Source organism: Phascolarctos cinereus, unplaced genomic scaffold, assembly GCF_003287225.1.
Source record: "Phascolarctos cinereus isolate Bilbo 61053 unplaced genomic scaffold, phaCin_HiC Scaffold_2;HRSCAF=192, whole genome shotgun sequence".
In the NCBI taxonomy this organism is placed as follows: domain Eukaryota; kingdom Metazoa; phylum Chordata; class Mammalia; order Diprotodontia; family Phascolarctidae; genus Phascolarctos; species Phascolarctos cinereus.
Genome location: NW_027555625.1, coordinates 382426972 through 382453610, shown reverse-complemented (window position 1 = coordinate 382453610; position 26639 = coordinate 382426972). Strand labels below are relative to the sequence as shown.

General features: G+C 46.7%; 1 protein-coding gene across 1 annotated transcript in view; it reads right to left on the bottom strand.

Annotated features, from left to right (window-relative positions):
- The window catches only part of SLC6A7 (solute carrier family 6 member 7), a 30973-nt gene extending 7949 nt beyond the window's left edge, over positions 1-23024 (bottom strand). The window contains 15 exon segments of the mRNA XM_020964315.2: positions 985-1152; positions 1484-1584; positions 4202-4301; positions 4639-4770; positions 4873-4985; positions 7114-7238; positions 7406-7509; positions 8095-8229; positions 8826-8964; positions 10499-10586; positions 10589-10732; positions 11513-11644; positions 16533-16716; positions 22247-22520; positions 22735-23024. Of these exon segments, the coding sequence (XP_020819974.2) occupies positions 985-1152; positions 1484-1584; positions 4202-4301; positions 4639-4770; positions 4873-4985; positions 7114-7238; positions 7406-7509; positions 8095-8229; positions 8826-8964; positions 10499-10586; positions 10589-10732; positions 11513-11644; positions 16533-16716; positions 22247-22279 (1698 nt within the window). The 5' untranslated portion in view covers positions 22280-22520; positions 22735-23024.
- Positions 23025-26639: the final 3615 nt, after the last annotated feature.

Here is a 26639-nt window from a genome sequence, read left to right as displayed (position 1 = left end):
AGGCAATATTTGAACTCAGTTCCACCTGTCTCCAAGTACATCACTTGATCCACTATGCTACCTAGCACAGAATTACATTATTGGTGGGACTGCAAGTTGGTACAACCTTTATGCAATTTGAAATTAAGGGGGAATAGTCAACGAATTGCTCATATCCCTTGATCTGACAATTCTACTATGGGGTATATGCTTAATGAAGTTTAATGACTGAAAGAAAAGTTTTACATATAACAAAATATTCGTGGTAGTCTTCTTTGTAGTAGTAAGAAACTAGAAACAAAATGAATGTCCATCAACTGGAAAACAGCTGACCAATCTGTGGTATATGCATGTCATGGTATATTACTGAACTCTAAAAAATGACAAATAAGAGGAACTCAGAGAGATATACAAAGACAGGATTACACAGGATAACAGATCAAGGCCATCTTGTCCAATCCCATCATTTAACAGATGAGTAAACTGAGATCCAGAGAGTTCAAATGACTTAACTAAGGTCACATGGGTATTAAGTGGCCCAGTAGGAAGAAGGATTTGGATCAAATATCCCTAAGATCCTTTTCAACTTTATCATTATGCGAAACTTTGCTAAGCAGAGAAGGAGCCACATGCCTCATGGGAAAGAAGATCCCTCCCAGTCTCTTCAATCCCATCCTCTATCCCTTCCACCTTGGATTTCATCTGAGCCTAGGCTGGGTTCCATCCTTTAGCCAAGCGGCCAAGGATCTGTCTTGTGTCCTTCTCCCTGGTGGGCTTCTATCTTTAGGAAGAAAAATGCCATTGAATCACTGAGTGCTGGAAGAGAGGTTAGCAATGGCCTCGGGTAACTCTTTCATAAACATGCCCAACATTTCAGAGAGCTGGTATTTAAACCCAAGTCCTCGGACTCCAAATCCAATGCTCTTTCCGCTACCCCTGAATGGGAATGGGGATAGGAGACATAGGGTTGGGGTTGAGTTCAAGGTCGACCAGTCAGGGACTTACCTCCCACAGTGTGCCCTCTTCCTTGAGCACAGCTGCTAGCATGCAAGCAGGAATCACTATGCAAGACAGGAGGCCCATCAGGATGCCCAGGAGCTCAGCCCAGTATGGGAACCGGTAAGTGCCATATTCTGAGGGTTGGTATTTCACAACGCTGTAGACCAGCAGCGCCTGTGGGGTAGTCACCCTAGTGGTTACCATTGTGGCCCCAAGATACCTCAGCCCAACCCTGGACCAAGCACCTACCACTGACTCAGTCTAGGCACAGGCCTGGAGTCCATGTGGGACTGGTAAAGATATAAGGGTTGGGGAACCAGGGCCTGACTGATCCTGGAAGCACCACCACGTGATTACCCTCCTCCAACCCTCACTCATGGGAAAGGAAGTCATTCCTAGACTATCTGCCCTTGGACTGTCCCCTGTTAAGGGAGAAAAGGGACCTAGGATAGCCAACACATCTCCCTTTATTCCCATGGGGCAGGATCCCCAGTCTCCCAGTTACCATCAGGGTGGCTGGAGACAGGAACATCCAACAGGCTTTAAAATACAGACCAGGTTTGAAGCCCAGCATCATGTGAATGTCTCGACAAAACCTTTGGATACCTAAAAGGGAAGAGGAATATTGATTGGATGGGGGAGGGTTGGTTCTGGAAGGGTTGGAGAGTTCTTTCTGGCCACTCAGTGACAATCTTGGAGATATCAAAGCTCAGCCAAATATACCTTATCACACAGGGCAGGACAGGGACGCTGATATACAAAGGAGAAGGAGGGGTGCTGACCCTTGTTCCAGCATCGGAAAGATGGGAAATAGAAACCAAGGATCTCAACACCTGGACGGCTCTTCCTCTGTCCTCCTGCCTCCTTTGGCTCAAAGTGGGCAGCTGCAAGGTTGGGATTGCCCTGGGTCAAGGAATCAATTGGTCTACAAATTCTGAGTGGCAAGAGCTCTTTTAGCTCAACCCTCTCCGTTTTACTGAAGGAGAAAATACCCAAAGAAAGGCTGGAGGGGTTAAGTGATTTGCCTTTGGTCACAATGGGATACACAGCAGATCAGCAGAGAGCTTTGAGCTGTCCCCAGACAGGTTTGAATCTAAGCACCTGAATTTAATTTCTGGGGTTTCTTTAGGTATTGACTGAAGACAATGCTGGTGTTCAGTTGCTTCAGTCTTATCTGACTCTTGGTGATCTCATTTGGGGTTTTCTTGGCAAAGATACTGGAGTGGTCTGACATTTTCTTCTCTGGGTCATTTTACAGGTGAGGAAACTGAGGCAAACAGAGTGAAATGACTTGTCCAGGGTCACACAGCAAGTGTCTGACACTGGATTTGAAGTCAGGAAGATGAGTGTTCCTGACTCCAGGCCTGGCACTCTATCCATTGAGTCACCGAGCTGCCCTCTGAAGACTTAAATTTGATCACCCAAACGTTCTCTTTAAATGACAAAATTGGTTTATCTATAGACCCCAAAAGGTCTGGGAGGAGCTAGGGCACTCAGCCTGCTTGGTGACCTTTTTCATATAATTGATTTTATTTCTTTTGTGTCTTTACTTGTGAGTAAATAGCTATATAGTTATGCCTTATTTACATGGTCAACTCCATTATGTCATGCCTCTGTAGATTGAATGCCACTGAAACTCAGCAAAGGGAGGAAGGTGGGTGGACTCTAATTGGATAAATGCACGCACCCCATACTCCTTGACTACTCAGACTGGTGTAAAAGGCCAGGGGATAGAGGCAGTCTGCTTTCTGAGAAGCTTAGACAGCTTACAACTCCCTCAGATTCTCTCCACCCTAAGCACACTGTCTAATTACAGCTGCCAAAGTGAAGGCTCATGGAACTTCCTGGTACCATTCCTTCTGCCACCGATGTTGAGCCCCACTGCCTTCCCTGTGCTGGCACCACCTAAGTCTTATACTGCCCTGGCTCGCATCACGTACATAATTCAATTCAATTCAATCAACAAGTTTTTATTAAATGCTCTGTGCTATGAGAGAAAAAAGGAAGTTAGAGACAGCTCTGTGTAGTTTGGGGGATTCTTTCTTTCTTTCCTTCTTTCTTTTTCTTTCTTTCTTTCTTTCTTTCTTTCCTTCTTTCTTTCCTTCTTTCTTCCCTCCTTTCTTTCTTTCTTTCTTTCTTTCTTTCTTTCTTTCTTTCTTTCTTTCTTTCTTTCTTTCTTTCTTTCTTTCTTTCTTTCTTTCCTTCCTTCTCTCCCTCCCTCCCTTCCTTCTCTCCTTCCCATCTCTCTCTCTGTCTCTCTCTCTCTCTCTCTTCCTCTCTCCCTCTCTTTCTTTTGCTTTTATCACTTCTGTTTATACTTCTGCTCTATGACCTTCCTTTGGTACAGTTGTGATGAGTGTGCCTGTGTTCTGTCTTCCTAAGTGGATTATAAACTTCTTTTAGCCTGTAAGCAGGTCCTCTATTTCTCTCTTTCTCTTTCTCTTTTCTTTTCTTTTCTTTTTTTCTTTTGGCTAGGCAGTGGGGTTAAGTGACTTGCCCAGGGTCACACAGCTAGTATGTGTTATGTGTCTGAGTCTGGATTTGAACTCAGGTCCTCCTGAATCCAGGGCCGGTGCTCTATCCACTGCGCCATCTAGCTGCCCCTCTTTCTCTTTTCTTATCTTCCCTCAGGGCCTAAGATGGTGTGTTAAGCACATAACAGGTAGTAGCTGTAAGCCATGGGTTCAGAACAAGTGGGGCATAGTTATACCGTTTTAAGTCTCCAGTCCTTTTCTCTGGGCCCCTCCAGAGTCTTACTCACAGAATAGAACCTCTTATACTTCCCTGAAAGGAAGTAACTAAATAAAAAAAATGTTTTTTAAAAAGAAAGGAAGTAACTCGGGCACCCAGACTGCCCACCCTCATTGGCTCCCAAGCTGTTTTAATCAACTGAATTTTCTAGGACCCAGCAAGGGGAATTTGTGTCTCCTGATTCTTGAACTGATCCAGCTTCTCTCCAGCCATCCCAATATCACTTCCACATCTGTGCTCATAATCCTTCCTTTTTCTTGGTCCTTGCCACTCATCTCCTAACCCCTTTCAGAAACTGACAAAGGGACACAAGGGGATTCAGGAATTTTGGAATCAGGGCCTCAGGCATCCCCTGTCACACCTCCAGGTGGTTCGGTCACCTGCCTTCTTCCTTGGGGGGAGGGGCTTACATCCCATGGACATTCCTGAACTGGCCTAGCCTCCACTTCACTGCGGACTGGGCCTTCCTTACCGTACACACGGGTGACCGTGAGGCAGGTTGTGATCACCACCACCATGAGCCCAAAGCCAGCACTGTAGTCATCCAGCAGGACCAGCCAGTACATACCTCCCTAGAACACAAGCCAAGGGCCGTGGACCTTGTCCTTTCTGGGGAGCCCTCTTCCTTAGAGGATGCAGGGAGGAAGCAGGAAGTCTAGGGTAGGGGAGGGATATGGGGCATGGGAGTGGGGGACGGAGATGGGACCCTTCCTCCCTTCCAAAGAAGTAAAACAGGTTTATAATTGAACTCAGACGGGGCGCAATTGTCTGGGTCGGGCCATTGCAGGCTTCCGCAAGAGCAGCGGACCACTATAGATTGTCTCAGGGTTGAAGTGGAGGCTTATGGGAGGGGAGAGGTGTGTGAGGGGGGCAGTCCCTCCCACTGCCCATGTCATTGCAGAAGCTCACATCTGTGGTGAGGATGAGGCCCATCAGAAACATGGCCACACAGATGGTGCCGGAGAAGACAGCCTTCTTGGGTCGAAGGTAGTAAGGGAATTCATCCGTCAGAGCTGTCACGATGGTTTCTAGGAAGGCAAACTGGGGACAGAGGGAGTGTAGTATAAAGTCTGTCAGTGAAACGCGGGGTAGGGGGAAATCAAGACTTTCTGCTAACCCAGCCCCCGTACCGAGCATGCTTACCTGACTGTCCAGGCCTAGGGTCAGCAGCATGAAAAAGAAGAGAAAAGACCAGAATGGCGACAGGGGGAGCATCGTCATGGCCTGGGGGTAGACCACAAATGCCAGGCCAGGCCCTGGACGGCAAAAACAGAGGGTATAAGGTCAGTGGCGGCCCAAACATCCGGAAGAGGTCTTCCACTGCTCCCTAGATGGTCCCTCATGCCAATCTTCTTCCTATTACCCTGCCCTTACAAAGGGACATAGAGAGGTCTGGAATCAGAGTGCAGAGGGATGGTGAAGATCATCTAATTTCATCACATCTCTCTCTCTCTCTCTCTGTAACAAAGGAGGAAACTGTGACCCAGAGAGGGAAAGCAACTTCTCCAAGGTCACACAGGTGATAAATAACAGTGCTGGGATTAATACCCAGGTTCTGTGATTTCAAGTCCAGTCTCCTTTTCACTAGGCCTGCTGTCTTTCGCACTGCTTATAGCTTTTTGACCCTTGAGGCAAGAGGCAAGGCCATGTCCCGGGTCACATAGTCAGGAAGGAAGCGTTTCTGAAGCTCCCAACTATGCACCGCGCATTGCGCTAAGTACTTCACAAATAATCTCTCACTTAATCTTCGCAACAACCCTGGGAAATAGGTGCTATTATTATCCTTGTCTTACAGTGGAAGAAGATGAGGCAAACAGAAGTTAAGTGACCTTCCCAGGGTCACACAGCTCGTAAGTGTTCAAGGCCAGATTTGAACTCAGACCTTCCTGACCTCAAGTCTAGCGCTTCATTCTGTGGCAGGCATCGCAGGACTGCCCAACAAAGTGCCTCTCTATTTCCTCAGACTATCTGTCTGGCTTCCCATGAACACTAGGAAACTCGAAATCATAATAAATTAAAGGGGAACAACACGGCACATTGGAAAGAACACAGGCATGTGTATGAAGAGACCTGAATTCTAGCTGCTAAGTCCCTGTGTGGCTCTGGGCAGGTTAGTTTTCTTCCCTCTTTTGTTATATCAGGACTCGTTATGGGGAGGGCTAGATTTGATGGTGCATCTTTCTGAACTGACTCGGTGAGTACCTAGTCTACTCCAGGAGGCAATTCAACGCATTGGAAAAAAAGGCACCAATTCTGAAGTCAGAAGACCTAGGTTCAAATCCTGCCTTTGAAGCTATTTGTGTGACCTTGGATAAGTCACATCACCTCCTTAAGCCTCAGTGCACCCATCTGTAAAATGAAAGGATTGGATTAGATGGCTCTTTCCAGCCTCTATGATACTATCATCCCAAGAGGCTGCCACCATCAAGAGGACTGATTTTATTATTCTTACAATTCTTCGGCCTGATCACTGCCTTCCCTCCACTGCTTTGCTTCTCACAGTCCCACCTGGATTCATTTCTACCAACTCCCTGACCCACCTTCACGGATGCAGGGGTCTTTGGGGCTCAGAAGGATATGACAAAATAGAAAAACAGAACAGCAATGACAACAAAAAAAAACCCAACAAAGGGCAAGTTTGAAAATGAGAACGAAAGGCCCACTGTGCAGGGAAATCAGTAGGGGCTGGGGACAAGGAGACGAAAGCAGCTTTGTTCTTGGAAGGTAGCGGAGGCAACTGATGACCCATTTGGGAATGACATAGGCTGAAAATAGCACTTACATAGAAATATGGAGCCATAGACTGTCAGAGCCAGAAGAGACTCAGAGAAGCAGTTCTTAACCTTTTTTATGTCCAACCTTCGGTACTCTGGGTGGAGTCTATGTACCCCTTCTCAGAATAATATTTTTAAATGCAAAAACTAAAATATATAGGATTAAAAAGGAAACCAATTATGTTGAAATAAAGATTTTCTTTCTCATCTGAGTTCATAGTCACCTGGAAATCTATATCTCAGTTTCAGGACCTCTGCCTTAGAGATGATTGAGTCCAATTTCATACGGGGAAACTGAGGCCCACAGAGTGGGAATAACTTGCCCAAAAGAGTAGAGCCATGATTCAAACCAGGACTGCACCTCTATCACAGACTTCTAAAAGGTAGCCCCAACATCTTCTTTCAGAAATGTGGAAGTCTTCACATATTCTCATGCCCCAAACACATAACCAAGCTTCCTTTCACATTCCCCCAGATCACACCTACAACTCTCTCCACACAACAAACAAACATCCACCCATCATGTCACCCTCAAGTGCTAGACCCACACACATATGGTACCACATGCCGCCTCTCTGCCCGACACATTCGAAATAGCCCATCTGTCTACCTGCTTTGGCCACCTGGTCCACAGGGACTCCCAGCTCCTGAGACATGTAGCCCAGCACAGAGAAGATGGCAAAGCCAGCCAGAATGCTGGTGATTGCATTGCCCAAGGTGACAATGAATGTGTCTCTGGGAAAGGAAGAGGGATAGGGTGGGATAGGGACCACTTGGCATGAGAGGCCATGATGTCTCTATCCTGTTTTCCCTGACCCTATGAGGGTCAGTTTGCCCACCCTTTGACTCTCCCACCCCCAGGGAAATGACCCTCTGGGAAGAGAAGGCTGCAGGGGACTGACCTGTAGATATTTTGGTGAAAGGTGTTGTAAGAGGCAAAGGTAAGGAGGCCCCCAAAGCCCACCCCCAGGGAATAGAAGATCTGCAAGGCTGCCTCAATCCATACCTGCAGGGGAAGAGTAGAAGTGAGAGGGAGAGAGGAAAGAGAGGGGAGAAAATGGGGAGAAGCAGATGAAAGGTAAAGATGAAGAGCTAAGGGGAAAATGGAGAGGTTGAAGAACCCCTTTGGTTGAGGAGAGATGAGGGGAGAGAAGACACAAAGAAAATTGTCCTGGAAAGCCCCCCCCCCAAAGGATGACCCTTTAACCTCCTCTATCCTTCTTTCCTGATCATAGGAACTGATCCTTAGGGAATGTTTGCCTGTCTGCCCAATGTTCCAGTCCAGCTGGCTCCCTTAACTAGAGAAAAGAAAGGGAAACATGCAACCCAAACCCAAATACATTCTCACTCTTGCCCACAGAGGTACAGAACACATATGTGCCTGTACATGCGTGTAAGCACACTGAAACAACCAGAGCCCCTCTTACTTTCCATCCCTGCTCTGATTCCCTACCCGACAATATGCTGGGCTGCCCCTCCCTCAGTTCCATAACACATGTATAAACCCTACGAGGTGAACAGTCCCCATCTTGCTCTTCTTTTCCTTCCCCTTCTCATCCTGCTCCCTAACCCTCTACTTCAATCTACCTACCTTGGAAGTTAGAAGGTGATCAAACTGGGGTGTGAGATAGAACTGGATCCCCCTCCAGGCACCCTGAAGTGTCAGCCCCCGAACCAGCAGCATGAGGAGGATGAGGTATGGGAAGGTGGCTGTGAAATACACCACCTGTAGAGGAGACGAGGAGTGGGAGCCTAGGACGGAGCTGAGGAAGGGAGGCAGCTCTCCACAGTCCTGATTATCCATGCTATGGATAGAGTGTCAGACTTCTGGCGTCAGGAAGATCTGAATTTGAATCCTGCTTCACACACTCAGCTATGACCTCGGGCAAGTAATTTAACCTCCCTTGGCCCCAGTTTTCTTAACTGTAAAATGAGTATAATAATAGCACCTACCTCACAGGGTCATTGTGAGGGTCAAAAGAGCTAACATAATTAAAGTGCTTTATAAATATCAAAGCACTATATTATCATCACCTTCCTATCTGGGGCTTTTGTGGGCTTTGGAAAAAGGAAGAAGTCTGTTCTGGTGGTCATTTTAGAGCTGTCTTCCCTGGAATATTTCTTTATATTTCTCTATTAGATAATGAGGTCCCTGGAAGCAAAGATTAAGTCTTTCTCATTTCAGCATCTCCCCCACATAACCTTAGCATAAAGCCCTGTACGTGGCAGTTATTTCCCAGGTATCTCTGAGCAGCTGGAGGAACTCAGGGTCTCATAGCTCCCATCCTAACCTGAGTCAGGACAAGCCTTCTGGAGTCTCACCTTGCCAGAGGATTTTACTCCCTTGAGGATGCAGAGGAAGACGATGACCCAGGACAGTAAGAGGCAGAGACAGAGTTTCCATTGAATCTCACCTGGATCTCCGATGCCTGTACTCCCTTGTATGTGGAGGACATATCGGCTAGGGCAAAAGAAAGAGGCCTGAATGTCCCAAGGCTGTGGTTACCATATTCTAGGACAGGATAGATATACCAACTCAAAACCCACCAGGCCTCACATCCAGGACCCCAGGAACCTCAAGTCTTCCTTCAGTATCTATGCCTATGCACACAGAAATAATTTGAAATCCCTGAGTAAAGGGAAACCTTTGCCCTGTTCCTAGATCTGAGAAATCAGATTGATAGGGAATTAGCATTAAGTTCCGTGTAATGACAGTCACTGGCCTAGGAAGTCAGGAGACCTAATTGTAACTCACTGTGTGACGTTGAACAAGTCATTTATCTCTATGGGCCTTGGTTTCTTAATAATAAAATTCTAATTTATACAGTACTTTCACATTCACAAAGCATTTTCTGTACTCTAACCTTTGCAACGGGCAGATATATAAACATTTCTATTCCCATAAAACAGGTGAGGAGACTGAGGTGAGGAGAAATTGATGAACCAAGAAAATCTCACCGCAGGTGACCTTGAAAATCATCTCACTTGAGCCATCCCTGAACCAGATTCCCTCTACAGCATCCCCCAACAGCCAGCCTCCATTTACAAACCTCCAGAGAGGAGGAATCCTTTTTTTTCCCAAGGCCACCCATTCCACTTTGGGGCAGCTATAATTGTTAGGAAGTTTTTTCCTAATGTGGAGCCAAAATCCATCTCTCTGCAACTTTCCCAAAGCTGGACAAGTCCAATCTCTCTTCCCTTGAAAACCCTAAAAAATACTTGAAGACAGCTACTGTGACATGCTCCCTCTTCCACCATCAACACACACTCTCAAGTCTTCTTGTCTGGCAAAATATTCTGTTGTGCAGCCAGTGAGTCTGTTAGACCCAGGATCCAAACACAGATTTCCCGATTTCAAGCTCAGCAGTCTTTCCATTTTTTAGGGGGAGGCCAGACCTATGATTTTATTGGTAGCAAAGATTCCCTCCTCTCCAATTTATGATCTTAGAAAGTTGCCTGGTGCATTAAAAAGTTGGGAACTTGACTAAGGTCATCCAATCAGTATGTATCAGAAGAGGTCTTGAGCCTTCCACACTGCCCTCAGCCTTTCCCACTGCCTCCATAGCTTTTCCACCATATTCCATAGCAGTGTTTCTCATATTGCTATAAGAAAGCCTGAAACACCCCAAGTTCATCATTTTAAAAAATAATGAACCTTACGCTATTTGTTCGTAGGCATTAAAAATAATGATTTTAGAGAACTTTATTACAAGGGTTCTAGCACTGTGGGGAAGTTGGGGGACTACTATGCTATTGAATGAAGGGACTATAGGGTTCCTAAGGCCCTTTCCATCTATAGGAGGCTCTGGCTCTAGGGCTTGTCCACAATTCCTGAGGCATCCCAATTCATAGTCCTTTGGCGTGAGGCTACAGTGCCCACTGGGACCCTGGCACACCAAAAGCCATGACCCAGGGTCCAAGGCAAGTGGGTGCCAGGCATAAGGAACTCCCTCCTTCCTCCCTCGCTCCCCAAACCTTTGGCCAGCTGGCCTGACCTCCAGTACTCCTCGCTGGGGCTGACGGTGTTGGACATGTTGAGGGGCAGCGTGCCATTGGCTTCTCTCATTGCATGGTGGTCCAGGCGAGGTCCGTGTTCCACCAGTTACCACAGTGCTGCCAGGGCAGGTGGCTGGTTAGGGAGGCGAAGAGGTAGAACAAGACGTAGGCGATGATCATGTTGTAATAGATGGCCACCAGGGAGACGATGATGAGCATGGCCACGCCAACACCTGCAGGGCCCACACAAGGGGAGCAGTGGAGGCAGCCTCACTTCTGCCTTCTCAGCCCTCCTTCTTCCTTGGCAGGCAGAGATGGGCCCCATGACTCAGACACCCCACCACTACCCAAAGGTCCACATCAGCATGCTATGGGATTTTGGTATAGGGGAAAGAGCATTGCACTTCAAGTCTGAGGACCTGGGTTCAAATCCTGGCCCTGTCTCTTGCTGGCTATGTAACTTTGGGCAAGATAATAAAGACAGTTAGCATTTATAGAGCACTTTAAGGTTTGCAAAGCACTTTACAAACATTTTTATCCTTATGATAACACTGAGAGATAAGTGCTATTATTATCTCCATTGATAGATGAGGAAACTGAGGCAGAGAGAGGTTAAGTAAATCACCTAGAGTGTCACATAGCTAGTAAGTATCTGAGGCCAGATTTCAACTCAGGTCTTCTGGATTATGGGCCCAGCTCTCTATGTACTGTGCCAGCTAGCTGCCCCCGGGCCTCAGTTTCCTTATCTATAAAAAGAAGGGGTTGGACTAGATGATCTCTGAGCACCCTTCCAGATCTAAAACAATTATCTTGAAATCTCTTGTGAACCTTGACTTTTCTCTATATGGAAAATAGCCACGATGGGATGGCAGAGACTTTTCAAAGAGCCTGGAGCCTACTGACGTGCTCCAGGAAAGCACTCCTTATCTCCCTTTCAGTCCTAAGTTCTGCTGGGTGGGAGAGATGCAGGAAAGCCAAAAGGATTGCTCTGCGGTGTAAATGAGGGGCTTTACCTTTGAAGAGAGGGCTGATCTTCCATACAGCAAGTGGGCCCAAGCTAGAGAACTGGCCCAGGGAGAGCTCCAGGAAGAAGAGAGGGATGCCGCAGATGGTCAGCATGATGAAATAGGGCACAAGAAAGGCACCTGAAAAGACAGGACAGGGGAAGGGGAGACACCCCAGATGGGCAGCCTTAGGGGAATCTGACTGCACATATGGCTAAGAAGTGAGGAGGTTATGTGTTCTCTCTGCCTTTTTCTCCTTCCCCTCTCTCCTTTCCCCTCCTTCTCTTCCCTTCTTCTTTCCTTCCTTTTTTTTTTCTCTCTCTCTGTCTTACTGTCTGTCTCTGTTTCTTTTCTGTTTTTCTCTCTCTTGTTGTCTGTCCATATCTCTTGCCCCCCCAACTTAGTCGGTCATTGTGTATGTGTGTGTGTGTCTATCTGTCTCTGTCTCTTCTGTCTTTCTTGTCTGTCTGTCTATATCTCTTGTCCCCACCTCCAAGTTGGTCATTGTGTGTATGTGTGTGTGTGTGTGTGTCTATATGTCTATGTGTCTGTCTCTGTCTCTTCTGTCTGTCTCTGTCATTCTCCCTCCTTACCTTCCCCTGTGTGTCTCCTTCCCCCGCTTTCCTCTTTTCTCCCCCTCATCCCCCCACCCCCCATTTCTCTCTGTGACTTTAAACAAGTCACTTCCTCTATCTGGACCTATTTCTTCCTCTATAAAATGAGCAGGGTGCACTTAATTTCCCAGCACGGACGTTTTCTCTTCCGTTTGAAGGTCCCTCCCAGCTCTGATAGTCCATGTTCTAAAGTCCAGACCACCCCTAATGCCTCTTCACCTGCCAGTGGATACCAGTAAGGTATTGCCACCCTTGGAGCAGTTTAACCCAAACACACAAACCAGACTTGAAGTTGGGAAGCCAGAGGTCCAACCCAAGATTCTTTATTTACTAGCTCGGTGACCCTGGGCAATTTACACTCTCCGAGAGTCAGTTTCGTGATCTTAAAATGACCACGGTCGTTCTCGTATTCCTTTCTTCACAGGATTATCATGAAGAAAGTAAACTTTAAGCACTATAGAAATGTAAGTTGTTGTTTTTGGCTTGGACTTACGATTCCATTGGGAGAGGGAATTCCCAACGAGGAAAACCCCTTCTATCGATGCAGATCAGCACCATCGTAAATCAGCAATTTACAATCTTAAGAGAATTGCTGCTTCTGCTGCTGCGGCTGGTACTGTTGCTCAGTGGAGTCTGACTCTTGCTGACCCCATTTGGGGTTTTCTTGGCAAAGATACTGGAGTGGTTTGCCATTTACTTCTCCAGCAGCTAGGTAGTACAGTGGTTAGAGCGCCAGGCCTAGAGTCAGGAAGACTCATCTTCCTGAGTTTAAATCTGACCTCAGATACCTACTGGCTGTGTGACCCTGGGCAAGTTACTTAACCCTGTTTGCCTCAGTTTCCTCCTCTGCAAAATGAGCTGGAGAAGGAAATGGCAAACCACTCCAGTATTGTTGCCAAGAAAATCCCAAATGAGGTCGTGAAGACTCTTCCTGATCTCAAGTCTAAGCAAACAGTCACAAAATTAGTAAGTGTCTGAGGCCGGATTTGAACTCAGATCTTAATGACTCTAGGTCTGGCCCTCTATCTATTGCTCTACCTAGCTGCCCAGAGAATTGTTAGAATCACTAAAAGATGAAGAGCTCTGTTCAGGGCCATACGGTCAGTGTGTAGGAGGTAGGACTTGTACCCAGGACTTCCCGAACTCCGAGGTCAGCTTGTTATCCATGCTATCCTCCTCACTCCAGCAAGGCTGAGCCAAAACACAGTGGTGCTGAAAGGATGAGTCTCTCACTTGAGGTTAAGCAGGTGAAAGACCATTTCAAGGCTTATTACGTGAACTCCTGAACAACCCGGCTTTCAGTTGTGGGGAGGCAGCACAGGATGCTGGAAAGAATATTATAATCTAATAAAGAATATTAGAAACTGGGCTTTAATTCAGATTCCGACGCTAGCTGTGTGCCGTGGGCAAGTTGCTAAGCCTCTCAGAATCCGGACTTGCAGTCAAAGGAGCTGGATTGGAATAGTTGTTCTGCTTGCATTCCCTGTGTGATTTTGGGCCAGTCTCTCTATCTCTCCCAGGGGTGGGGAGCCTGCGACCCTGAGGCCACACGTGGCCCTCTAGGTCCTCAAGTGTGGCCCTTTGACAATCCAAATGTCACAGAACAAATTGGATTGTTTGGATTCGGTCAATGGGCTGCACTTGAGGACCTAGAGGACCACATGTGGCCCTCGAGGCCACAGATTCCCCATCCCTGCTGGGCCTTGATTTGAAAAATTAGGAAGCTTGACTAGATCTCTGAGGCGCCTTCCAGTGCTAATATCTATGATCAGGGAGCTTCAGACTCCTCATTCATTAAATGGGCCTAATTGTTCCTATCACTTCTTTGCCAAAGGAACCTTCACTGGTTTCCTATTGGATTCTAAATAAAGCCCACGTTTCTCAGTCTTCCATTTGAGACCCTATAAAATCTGGCTTTAACTGACCTAGTCAGTAGGTAGTTGGATGAACACAGTGCTCATGGGTGCTGGGCCTTGAATCAGGAAGAGCTGGGTTCAAATTTGGCCTGAGACACTTACGGGCTGTGTGGCCCTAGGCAAGTCACTTCACCTCTATCTTACCCTCCGTTTCCTCAACTGTAAAATGGAGATAATAACAGCACCTACCTGACAGGGGGGTTGGGAGGCTCAAATGAAGTAAGAAGTGTAAAGTGCTTAGCACCGTGCCTGGCACACAGTAGGTGCTTAATAAATGCCTGGTTCCTTCCTTTCCAGACTTGCCTCTGTGCATGATGTGTTCTGGATGCCCCTCTGTACCTTGTCATTCTGGCTCCTCTGCAATTAGCCACACTGCTCCCCACACTTAGCCTTCCTCTTCCATTATTGTCTGTGGCATTTCCCATTTTTTCCCAAAGACTCTCCTCAAATTCCAGCTCCACCAGGAAGCCTCCTCTGAACCCACCAGTCAGAAACTCTTTTCCCTCCTGGGCGCTCACCCACATCCTTACTGTGCACTTTCAATCTGGCATTATGGCCCTGTTCTTATCCTATGTACCCAGTAGATACTGAGCTCCTCGAGAGAAGGGAATCCACGTTGTTTGTCGCCGTATTTTCCCCAGCACCAGGCACAGCTCTCTACACAGAGTAAGGCTTAAAGCACATTTCACATGAAGGAGAGAAGTGCTTCTCACAGTACAGAGCCAGCTCTTTATCCTTCAAGCTGCGGGTGGCAGAGGCCTAGGCCCTAGGTGGGCCTAACCTTCCCCCCTGTGAATCCCAGCAGGAGGCCTGGCAGGAAGCCAAGGTCCAGGAAGAGGCTGCCCAGAGCTGTCTCAGGAAAGTTAAGTGATGAGCTAATGAGGAGAGGGGAAGGTCCTTAAGGGGGCAGGACCTCACACCTGGCACATGGCCTGGAACAAAATCAGCGTTTAATAAATTATTGTTGAATTGAATTGTATCTTTAGGGTACCACTGCTGTGCAGAGGAGGCATAGCATGTTGAAGCTGGAACTCACATTCTATAAGCATAAAGTACTGACCATGTAGACCTACACTGTGCTAGGTTCTGGGTATTCTAGTTAGAAAGAGAAGAGGCAAACAGTACCTGCCCCGAGAGCTTATAGTCTAATGAGAGTGGGGGATGGGAATAGAAGCTGTACTCAGAGAAGTAAATACTATGGATAGGCAGCTCAGTGGATAGGATGTGGAGTCAAAAAGATCTGGGTTCAAATCCTGACTTGAGCATTTATTATATGTGTGACCCTGGGCAAGTCATTTAACCTCAAGTTTTTTTCATTTGTAAAATGGGAATACTACTGGTGAGTTAACATGTGTAAAGGGCTGCATTAAGCAATTGCTAGTTAATGTTATTAAATGCAAGGGGATTTGAGAAGGGAGAGAGTGCAGCAACCAGGAACTTGATGGAGTGATTAGAAAGACATTTGAAATCTTATAGTCCAGCCCTTTTCATTTTGTAGAGGGAGAAACAGCCTTGGAATGATGTAATTAGAAAGGTAGCTGAGATTTTATAGTCCAATTCCTTCATTTTACATAGAGAGAAACAGGCCTAGAGGGATGAAGACTTGACTTGGCTAAAGTCATCCAACCAGGGCCAGAACTGGAGCCCACTTGGTCTCCTCAATTCCATTATCAGACTTCTTACCACCTCATTGTGCAGCCCATACCTTTCGTTTTGTTTCTGTTTTTGTTTTTTTGCTACGCAATGGGGTTAAGTGACTTGCCCAGGGTCACACAGCTAGTAAGTGTCAAGTGTCTGAGGCCGGATTTGAACTCAGGTCCTCCTGACTCCCGGCCCGGTGTTCTATCCACTGTGCCACCCAGCTGCCCCCAGCCCATACCTTTTGAGTGAGTTTTTTAGTCAGAGATACCAAAGTCTTGAACTGTTCCCCTTCCTCCCAATTAGAGAAGATGGGGGGGGGGGCAGGAATCAAGGTGGAGAAAGAGGAAAGGGAGGTGGGAGAAAGAGGAGAGCAGAAATAATGGAGAGGGAAAAGAGGGACCAGAGCAAGATAGGAGAGAAAGAGGAAGAAGAGAAAGACTGAGGACTCGTGGCTGTTTTCCAGGGTCTCAGCCTTCTGATACAGAACAAGAGTTGGGGGAAGGCTAAGTCTTGGCAGCTAGAGTAGATAAGGTCATGCCTGGAGCCCAGTTCTCTGGCACTTTACCCTGCCCCTTCTACTCCTTCCCCCCTGCCAGCCTCCAATTTAATTGAGTGATTATGGAATGGGCAGAAATCACACTTCACTTTGATAAAGATAGACAGACAGACAGACAGACAGATAGACAGATAGATAGATAGATGGATAGAGATAGGTACTGGGGAATACATGCAAGATGGTCCTTGCCCTCAAGGAGCTTGCATTCTAATGGAAGAAGACAACACATAGAATGGATCCACACGGGCCACTCTGTCAGCATAACCCCATCCTAGGGCAAGAATGGGTCAAAGGTCCCCTACCTCCTCCATTGGTGTAAGCTCGATAGGGGAAGCGCCAGACGTTGCCTAGGCCCACACAGTAGCCAATGCAGGAGAGAAGGAAGTCCAGCTTCCCTGTCCAGTTTCCACGGTCTGCAGTAAAGTCTATGTCCAGGTCTCCATCACCCTGATCACTAGGGGTCATCAGTAGATCTGAAGTCACAGGCTGCCAGCAAGAAATACCGGAAGGATGAGGGAGAGGAAGAAGAAATCCAAAGGGCAGAGGTGAGGCCTAACCTCACTCCACCCCCCCACCCCAACCCCACCACTGTAGGAAAGGCACCCTTCCTACATATACCAAATCAAATCAACAACCATTTATTAAGTATTCACTATGAGCCAGACATTGTGATGACTGCTGGGGATAGAAGGAAAGGTAAAGACAGCCCCTGCCCTCATGGAGCTCACAACCTAATGGAAGAGACAACACAGAAATAGCTATGTACAAACAAGCCATATACCAGACACCTCCTCTTGCTTCTTAAGTTTCTGGACGCAAGAATGATGAGAGTGGGAGAAACCTATGAAACAAGGACAGAAAGGAAGGGAGAGCAGAGCCACGAGGGCTGTCTGGAAGGCAGAGTGTCTCCTACCAAAAGACAGATCTAGCTGGGGAGAAAGGTGGTCATCTTCCCCGAGTGAGTGCTCAAATCCACCTTGTGCAACAAAGGGTAAGTGGCCAGAGAAGATTAATGTCAAATCAGGCCAAAGGCTTAAGAAATTTTAAAAAAAAAGACACCTCCTTTCTCACTATGTTGCCTGGGGAAATTCATGGAAAGGGCAAACCAGGTTGTAATCCATGGTCAGTACTCAGTGCTTACTGAGTCGAATTAAATTTTACTATCCATCTGGGGCCTAGTACAGTTTTGGGCATTCCCTGGACACTCATGTCAAATGACGGCGATGATAATGGGGACATATTGATGTGAAAGTGAACGTGGTGACTGAATAGTTATTTGTGTTTGTGTCTTCTCTCCTTCCTTGGTCGTAAGTTCTGGAAGGACAGGGCTTATTGTTTTATTTACACTTTGTGTCTCTCCTGGATATTCTCTCGGTCACCTACCTGGGGAAGACCCGAAGTCTATTATTACCAAAACAGACAGCCAAATGACTTTCAAAAACTACTGACCCACATGGCTCCTTTTCATCCATATGGAGGACCTCCTTGATAATGGTATTAAAAGGGATCAGACGGGCAAATACTCCATCGCAATATTCCACAGCAGACTATGTCTTCCCTATCATCCACTTGACTGGAAAGTATAGAGGATACAGGTGTTTATTGTGTCATTCATTGGTCATAACTAAAAGTGTTCGGTTCAACACAGTGAAATGCTTCCTTAAGTGTCAAAATGACCTAAGTTTTCTGGAAAGATTTAACAGTGCAAATAACTTTGTTTTACAGCCCTCTGCTTGTTAATATCAAGTGATGTGTAAAACACGGAGATGTGCTTGCCAAAGGCACTTGGCTCCGTCGTAGAGAAGTCCAGCTGAGCTCGTGTCAAAGAGGGATTCTCTCTGTGCTCTTGGTCACAGATGACATTTTCTGCTGATTGCATTAAGCCCTGGCACACTGCAGAGTCTCCTGAATGGGCTCCAAGATCACGTAAGTCAGTCTGGCCCAATTATCTACATAAGAAAAACAAAGTAGACAAATAATGACTACTGACCAGACTACGATATGCAATTGGGTGGGTAACCTGTGGCATTTGTCCATCACTGTATAGATCTGGGACTGATGTTGCAAAATGACAATAAGCCAAGCCCAGAATTAAATAGGAGGAGAGTAGGATGGATTGCATTTGGAAAGCTGAAAAGTTCTTCTAAGAACCTGTCTAATTCCTTGAGACAAAGACCTACTTTTTTTTTTCACCAATACTCTTTAATACTGCATGGCTGGGAGTCATGCAACACTACGGTCTCCCAAGAAGTAAAGTTGAGGATCCCCCCAGTGGGCCATGGAGAAGTGCATAGTGAACACGAGCAGGCTGAAATGCATTACGAGCAAAGACTCCATGAAAGGTATGTACAACCAGGAAGAAAAAGGAATGGGTGTTTCATGAGCAAAAATAAAGGATATCTGATGAACAGGTAAGCCTGTAGACTCATACCACTGCTACCTATGAAATACAGAGTATGTGAAGGCTTCCAGCACATTGGGTGGTCTTCCCATGGTGAACTTAAGAGAGGACATAAATGGGAGTCACTGAGGATGGGCAGACATAGGTGTATGGCAATCTATATTGTTGAATAGCTACGTGAACGAAATCACAGATTTCCTGGAATAATGGAGTACCTCCATTTACACTGTGCTCTGTACATTATTTTCTCCTGTTATTTCATTGGCAAAGAGAGTCCCCTGGGGTGACTTCTCCTACCAATGTCTTAGAAAGGTGCCTGGAGCACTGAGGGGTTCATGACTTGCCTAGGATTATACAGCCACCATGTGTCAGAGGGGGACTTGGACCCAGATTACCCTGACCATCCAGGTTGGCTCTCTATCTCCTAAACTGTCCTGATTCTCATATAGATTATGATCTCTTGAGATCAGGGAATGTGTTTCTTTGAATCCCCAGCACTTAGCAAAGTGCCTGGCATATAGTAGGTGATTAATAAATGTTTATTGGGGCAGCTGGGTGGTGCAGTGGATAGAGCACTGGCCCTAGATTCAGGAAGACCTGAGTTCAAATCCAGCCTCAGACACAACACTTACTAGCTATGTGACCCTGGGCAAGTCACTTAACCCCCCCCCCAATGTTTATTGATTGACTGACAAAGTAGACACAATGTTTGCTCAATGAGTGACCTCACTGACAGTGATGATGGAGGCGCTGATGGTGGTGGTGATGAAAGGCACCACTTTTGATCATAATGGTGACAGTGAGAGTGATACTTGTTATAGCAGCTATTCCAGAGGGATAGTACTAAGGGTTAACCATTCAACAGCTGTTCCACTCCATTCATGGCACATGCATCATAGTGACTTTTCCAGCTGGGCTTAGATCTGCTAGAAACAAGCCCCCTGCCAAGCCCTCAGCACTCCAGGCCTGCTTCCTCTCCTTCTGCCTGGTTAACCCTCTTCTAGAACCTCTCCTTCACAGCTGAGCCCTAAAAGCAATAAGAAAACACCAGGATGTGGTGATGCCTGGCTAGGGCAAGAGTAGCTGCTAGCAAGAGCGGGTAGAGTTTGCAAGATGCCAGGTGGCCCGGCACCACCCCAAAACCCCCTCTCCAGGGGCACAGGCAGCCAGAGGAACCAGCTAATGAGGCCTCTCTCCCCACTCCCTGGGAAGAAGCTGCCCTTTTCCGCTCTGTTTCCATGGTGACAAAGAGTTCCGAGAGCAGGATGCTTGCAGCGCATTTCCACCCTCCCCCACCCCACCCCATTCAGGGGGGAGGCCTGTCCCTGTTTCAGGGAGGAGAGGGGGCCTAGCAGTCTGGGCCATGCTACCTGGACACTTAGCCTTACCATGGGCCTAATCCTCATAGACCAGCAAAAAAGAATGAGTTAATGTAGAAAGGAAGAAGGAAAGCATTATAAAAAATAGGACAAGATCAGCTGTGCAATAAATAAATCCATTAGCACATAGACCTGTGAGTATATATGTGTTTCTATATGTGTGATTCTGCTTCTCTTTGATACTTCAAAAGAACTGTGATTTTATTGCTGCCAGTGTTCCTGCTGCTGGTGCAGATCACAACCTGTCCACATCTCTCCAGACAGTTACATTGAATTGTCATAGCCCCTTCCAAAATTTAAAAAAAAAAATTGCTTGGTTGCAAACCTTCTGGTGATGCATGCGTCTCTGTGCTTAGCTAGGCTGACTGGTCCTCAGATAGCAGACACATAATTCTTTGCCAGGGCCACACTCAAAGCCTTTCTAGTTTGGCAAGACCTCTCAGAGCTTACATTACACTGGCATCCACCATCTCCATTCAGTTTATATGACAGGTATGTGTGAATATGCATATGTAGATATAGATATATCTATGTATGTAAAATATTTATCTCCCCTCCCAGGAATTACACGTTACAGGGGACATGGAATCCAGAACTCAGCTCCTAGAACAAATAGCTTTAGCCCAACTGTATTTTTTTCTGGAAACAGTGGTCTAGCTTCTTTCCAGCCTGGGATGCTGTTGGTGGCTTATGGCTGGGGATTTCTAGAGGGGAGAGGTATTGGGAAGCTGGGTAAAGCGAAAAGGGAAATAGTAAGAGATCAGCTTGCGGATGGAATAGAGAGACAATGGACGGTGGATAGCTCAGCCTCACTGGATGACAGCCCCGCCACCCACAGTGTTAATGGGAACAGGTTTTGAGACTGAGCCCAAGCTCAGTCGCAGACAGCTGCCATCTCCTGATCAGAAAGAGGTTGTGGCAGGGGTGGGGGTGGTATAGGTAAAATAACGAGGTGAAAGAGGATAAACTTTTGCCTCTGGGGAATCAGGCTAAGATTTTCTGGGTTGGAAACTGATCCAAAGTATAAGAAGCTTGCTTGTTCTACACTCCCACTGCCTCAGTAACCTCTCCCAAAGGCCAAATCTCTTAAACTTTCTCCCCAACAAGGTAATTTTTCATCAGACAGGAATATAGAAATACAAGTGAGACATATCCTTATGGCCCTCTTGGGAGAATGTAAAGAATATTGAATTGGGGTCAGAGCACCTGGGTTGAAATACCCTATGAATGAAAAACATTTTGCAAATCTCAGCTGGCTTTGTGAATATCAGCTATCATCCTCAACTTTACTTGCTGAATTGATGCCACCAGTAACACTGACGAGGAAAGGATCAGGACTGGAACCTGACCTAGTTAGGTCCTGCTTCTTTCATGTATCCGTCTTTCTTGGCTTCTCTGGCTTTGCTCTCTTCATCTCTGTATTCTGCTTACCAACCCCTACTGTTTCTATTCAGTTTTCCCCGGTGCTCACTTCTAACTCTCCTGGTCTTTCCTTCTCAGTTCCCCTTCCATCTCCTGCTCTAGACCTTTCTCTCGGTCTTTCAAGCCCGAGACTGGAGAGGGGGAGGGGAAGACCGGTCCAAGAGAGCAGGTGAAGGACAAATGCTTCGATCCTATGAGACAAGACAGCAGGCTGGCAGAGAGAATTAAAAGGGTTTCCTCTGCAGGGATATTCCATGGATGTACCAGGGAAAATCCAGATAAATAGGGCTTGCTATCCTCTGGATCTCTGCTCTTTCTGGTCCAATGCCCAGAGATCTAGGAGCAGAGGGGAAGGAGGTAGGTTTGATCAACCATCAGCCTGCGTGGTGAAGGGGGACCCAAAACACATCTTTGTAGAAGAGGGGGATTTCTTTTTTTTAGCAAGAGGTTCGGCCCCCCCGCGGCCCCCTCACCCCCAGCCCCATTCCAGCCACACCTCCCAAATGCAAACACCTGTTCTCTGGGACAACCCCGCAATCCCATGGCCAGGCTCTGTCAGTGTTCGTTCACCCAGCTCCCTAATTCAGTCTTCGGCCCTTAGAAAAGAACCCACCTGTGCCTGCCAACACAGACCGTCTTCTCCGGGGCATCTGAGCCACCCGTGGGCTGGCTGGCTGGGCCGGTGGCCTGCAGAGCCCCTGAGGCGCAAGGAACATCAGTCCTTCGCCGGGGCGCCCCTCCCTCTATCCCCCCGGGTGCCCAGGCACACGATCCTCAAGCGCTCCCAGCCCCGCCGCGTCACGCTGCCTCTTACCTCGCCCGGGTGGGATGCCTGGCGCCGCTTCATCCTGCAGGGCCCCGCACCGGCCAGATGCTCCCTCGCACGCCTCCGTTCCCGCCCCCTCTCGGATTCCCCCCGCGCTGGAGGCGCGGCGTGCGGAGAGCGCCTGGCTCGCGGCTGATCCGGCTCGCCCGCCTGCCTCTGCCCGCAGCGCCCGCGCCCGCTTGCTGCCTGCCTCTCTCTCCGCGGCGCACGCGCTGCCGCCCGTCTGCGGGGAGTTACCGGCCTGGACCAGGCGAGGGAAGCTCTGGAAGGGAGCATGGGCTAAGGGCGGCGTGAGGCTGAGGGGCTCGGGCCGAGGGCAACTGAGGAAGCCAAGGAGAGCTGCATGCTCACTCCCCATCCCTCCCCTGCCCCGGCCCACCTAGAGCTTTTCCCCTGCTTTGGCCTGGAAGGAAATGGATGCCCTAAGCCCACCTAACCAAGGGTTGGAAATCAAGAGATCCGAATTTGAGGCTTACCTCTGCCACTGAGTCACTGTGTGACCTTAGGCAAGTCACTTCAATCCTTCTCGGTCTCCACTTCCTCCTAGATGAGGAGCACCATGAGTTCCAAGATGCTTTCCAGTTCTAAAAAGTCCAGGAAAATATTGGCACAGTGAAGATGTAAGAAATGGCAAGCTGCCAACTGTCTGACCCACAGCCAGAGAAAGGAAAGGAGGAGTTGAGATGTGTCTGGAAGTTACATCTTGCAGCTACTTTCTATAATTGGCCAATGAGGTAGGCTCTGCCACACTGGGCAGAAAAGCCTGCCTCAACTCTGACACCTACTAGCTGTAAGGGCAAATTATTTAACCTCCATGAGACTCAGTTTCCTTATCTAGGAACAATCCTACTCCTACTACTTACCTCATAGGTCGACTACCTTCCAATCCCAGCCCTACTTCACAACACAGACAAGGGCGGGGGCAGAGTTTTCCCCATAGTTACTACTTGTTGCTACTTTTCTTGCACCTTCCTTTCTGGGGATGGGGAAGCTGTGACCTCGAGGCCACATTGTACTGGAGGTCACAGGTTCCCCACCCCTGATTTAGTCCACCTTCTTCCCTTTACAGATAAGGAGACTGAGGGCCAGGGAGGCTAAATGAGGGTTTGAACAGAATATGTTGGGATTGGAGAAATGAGCAGGAGGACCTGAGTCTCATTCATTTCAGGATTCACCAAAGGATAGTAATAATTTTTTCTCATATTTACAGTTTTCAAAGTACTTTTATAGCCATCATATGCCATATCTACCTTGTGGGATTGGTAGGGCAGAGATTGCTATACCTATTTTACTGGTAAAAAAATTGAGGCTGAAAAGTGAAATGTCTTCCTATGGTCATACAGCTAGGGGGTAGATAAAGGCAAAACTTGAACTCAGATCTTCTGACTACCAACTCAATATCCTGCCCAATTCAGTTCACCTAGCACTGTGCTAGACACACAGTGATGTTACTGTTCAGTAGTGTCTGACTCTTCTGTGACCCCATTTGGGATTTTCTTGGCAAAGATATTGGAGTGGTTTGCCATTTCCTTCTCCAGCTCATTTTACAGATGAGGAAACTGAGGCAAAACAGAGTTAAGTGACTTGCCCAGGGTCACACAGCCATCAAGTGTCTGAGGCCTGATTTAAACTCACAAAGATGAGAATTCCTGACTCTAGGAGCAACACTCTATCCACTGTACCACCTAGCTGTCTAGACACACTATAGCTTCTGTAAATGTTTGTTAAATTAAATTCTACTAACTTTTGGACTGTTTTGCTCTGTGTACATTCACCTTTCAACATTCAGGAGTTTTCCTGATCCCCTTTTACTCACAATTACCACTCTAGACACAAATATCTCTTCTCCAATGTTTCCTCTATTTCTTCCTCTCCCTGCTACTGCCCCCTGTGTGGGCATCTCAGTCTCTGGAACTCTTTTCTTTCTACGCTCTACCCCAGTGGTGATCTTATCTAATCCCTCGGCAATTGCAGATGATCCCCAAATCTACATGTGTAGCCCTGACCACTTCGTTGAGCGCTAGGCCTGCATTTCCAAATGCACATGGGACATCTCTACTTGGACACACATACCACTCCCTCCTGCCCTTGGTACCTCAAACTCAGCATGTCCAAAACAACTCATTCTTCCTTCCAAAAACCTGCCCCTTCTCCAAACTTCCATATTTCTATTTATGGCATCATCATCTTCGCACGCAGGTAACTCGGAGTTGTCTTTGACTCTTCCCTCTCCCTCACCTTACAGATCCACGAAGTGTCATTTCTACATTTACAGTATCTCTCATACTTGTGTCTTGCTTTCTGCTCTTACTGCAGCTGTCCTCATCTTCCTTACCTAAACTATTCTAATAGTAGCCTAACAGGACTTCCTGCCTCCAGGCTATCCCCTCTCCAAGCCATCCTTTACATCTTAGCCCCGGGGCCGTCTCCAGTTGTCCTGATCCATATCTTGCCACTGGACCCAGATGGCTCTGGAGGAGAAAGCAAGGCTGAGAACTTTGCACAGCCCTCCCTCACTTAAATCCAATGCACTTGCAAGTTATGGCATTACCTTCCTGAGGTCGTGATCCTGTTCTAGTACGAAGGATAAATGACAACAACAACAACATCTTACCCCAGGTGATTTTCTTGTCCTAGAGAAGAGGCAATGAACCACACATGCATCTTCTCTCATGGAAGAGAGGTAGAGGACTAGTAGGAAAGGTTATTGTATATATCATCAGACAAGGTTTCTATATTGGATGTTTTTGTTCATTTTTCTTTTGTCACAGGGATGATTCAGTCTAGAGTGGGGTGGATGGGAAATGATGATGCAAATACATAAAGCAACAATAAAGTATATTTAAAAGCACAAAGTACTATATTTAATGTACCACTTTGATCATTTCACTCCTTTACTTTAAAAAAAATCTATATTTCCTTCTTACTTACCAGATAAAGAAAACAAGGGTTTTTTTTTTGTCTTTTTAGCATATAAGGCTCAGTAAATCAGCAGTGAAGACAAAAGATACAGAGTCAATGCTGGAGAGGCTGTGGAAAGACTGACATATTCATACACTATTGGTGGAGTTGTAAATTGACCTAATAGTTCCAGTAAGCAATTGGGATTTTGTTTAGAAAGGGACTAAAATGTCATCAAGACTCCTCCTTAGTGCCCAGAAAACTCCTTCATCCTGGAAGATCACTCCAGCCCTGGAATTCATACCTCAGAAGTACCTTTGACCCTTGTGGTCCCTCCCTCTGATTGGATGCTCTCAGAACTCCATTTAAGGGGTGAGGGACTGGACCAGGCCACCACCTCTTTATTTCTCACCAGGCTCCAATCCAGACTCTTTCTTTCTATTTGGATTCCCAGAGTTCAGTATAATGCAGAGCACATAGTAAACACTTAATAAATGCTTGTTGATGATCCAACCATTCTGGAGAGCAACTTGGAACCATGCCCAAAGGGCAACCAAACCATTTGATCCAGCAATGCCACTACTAGGGCTGTATCCCAAAGAGATCATACAAATGGGAAAAGGACCCACATGTACAAAAATATTCATAGCAGCTCTTTTGGTGGTGGCAAAGAATCGGAAATTGAGGGGATGCCCACCAGTTGGGGAATGGCTGAGCAAGTTGTGGTATATGAATGTAAGGGAATATTATTGTGCTATAAGAAATGATGAACAGGCTGACTTCAGAAAAACCTGGAAAGACTTGTGTGGTCTGATGCTGAGTGAAGTGAGCAGAACCAGGAGAACATTGTACACGGTAACAGCTAGACTTAGCTCTTCTCAGCATTACAGTGATCCAAGACAATTCCAAAAGACTCATGACGGAAAATGCTATTCACATCCAGAGAAAGAACTATGGAGTCTAAATGCAGACGAAAACATATTATTTGCACTATTTTTTTCTTCCTTTTTTTTCCCTTTTGTTCTGTTTTTTTTCTTTCACAACATGAATAATGTGGAAATATATTTAATGTGATTGCACATGTATAACCTATATCAAATTGCTTGCTGTCTTGGGGCCAGGGGAGGAAAGGAGAACTCAAAATCTTATAAAAACTAAATGTTGAATACTATCTTTACATGTAATTGGAAAAAATAAAATTCTATTAAAAATGCTTGTTGACTAACTGACTCCAGAGATCTCAGACCCAGAGATCTCACTGTTAGGCATATACCTTAAGAAGATTAAAGATAGAAGGAAAGGTCCCATATATACCAAAATATTCATGGAAGAATTCTTTTATGGTAGCATGAACTGGAAACAGAGCAAATGCCCATTTATTGGGGAATGGCTAAATAAATTGTGGCACCTTAATATAATGGAATATTATTGTACTCTAAGAAATTGTGAATGTGAAGAATTCAGAAAAGCATGAGAAGAT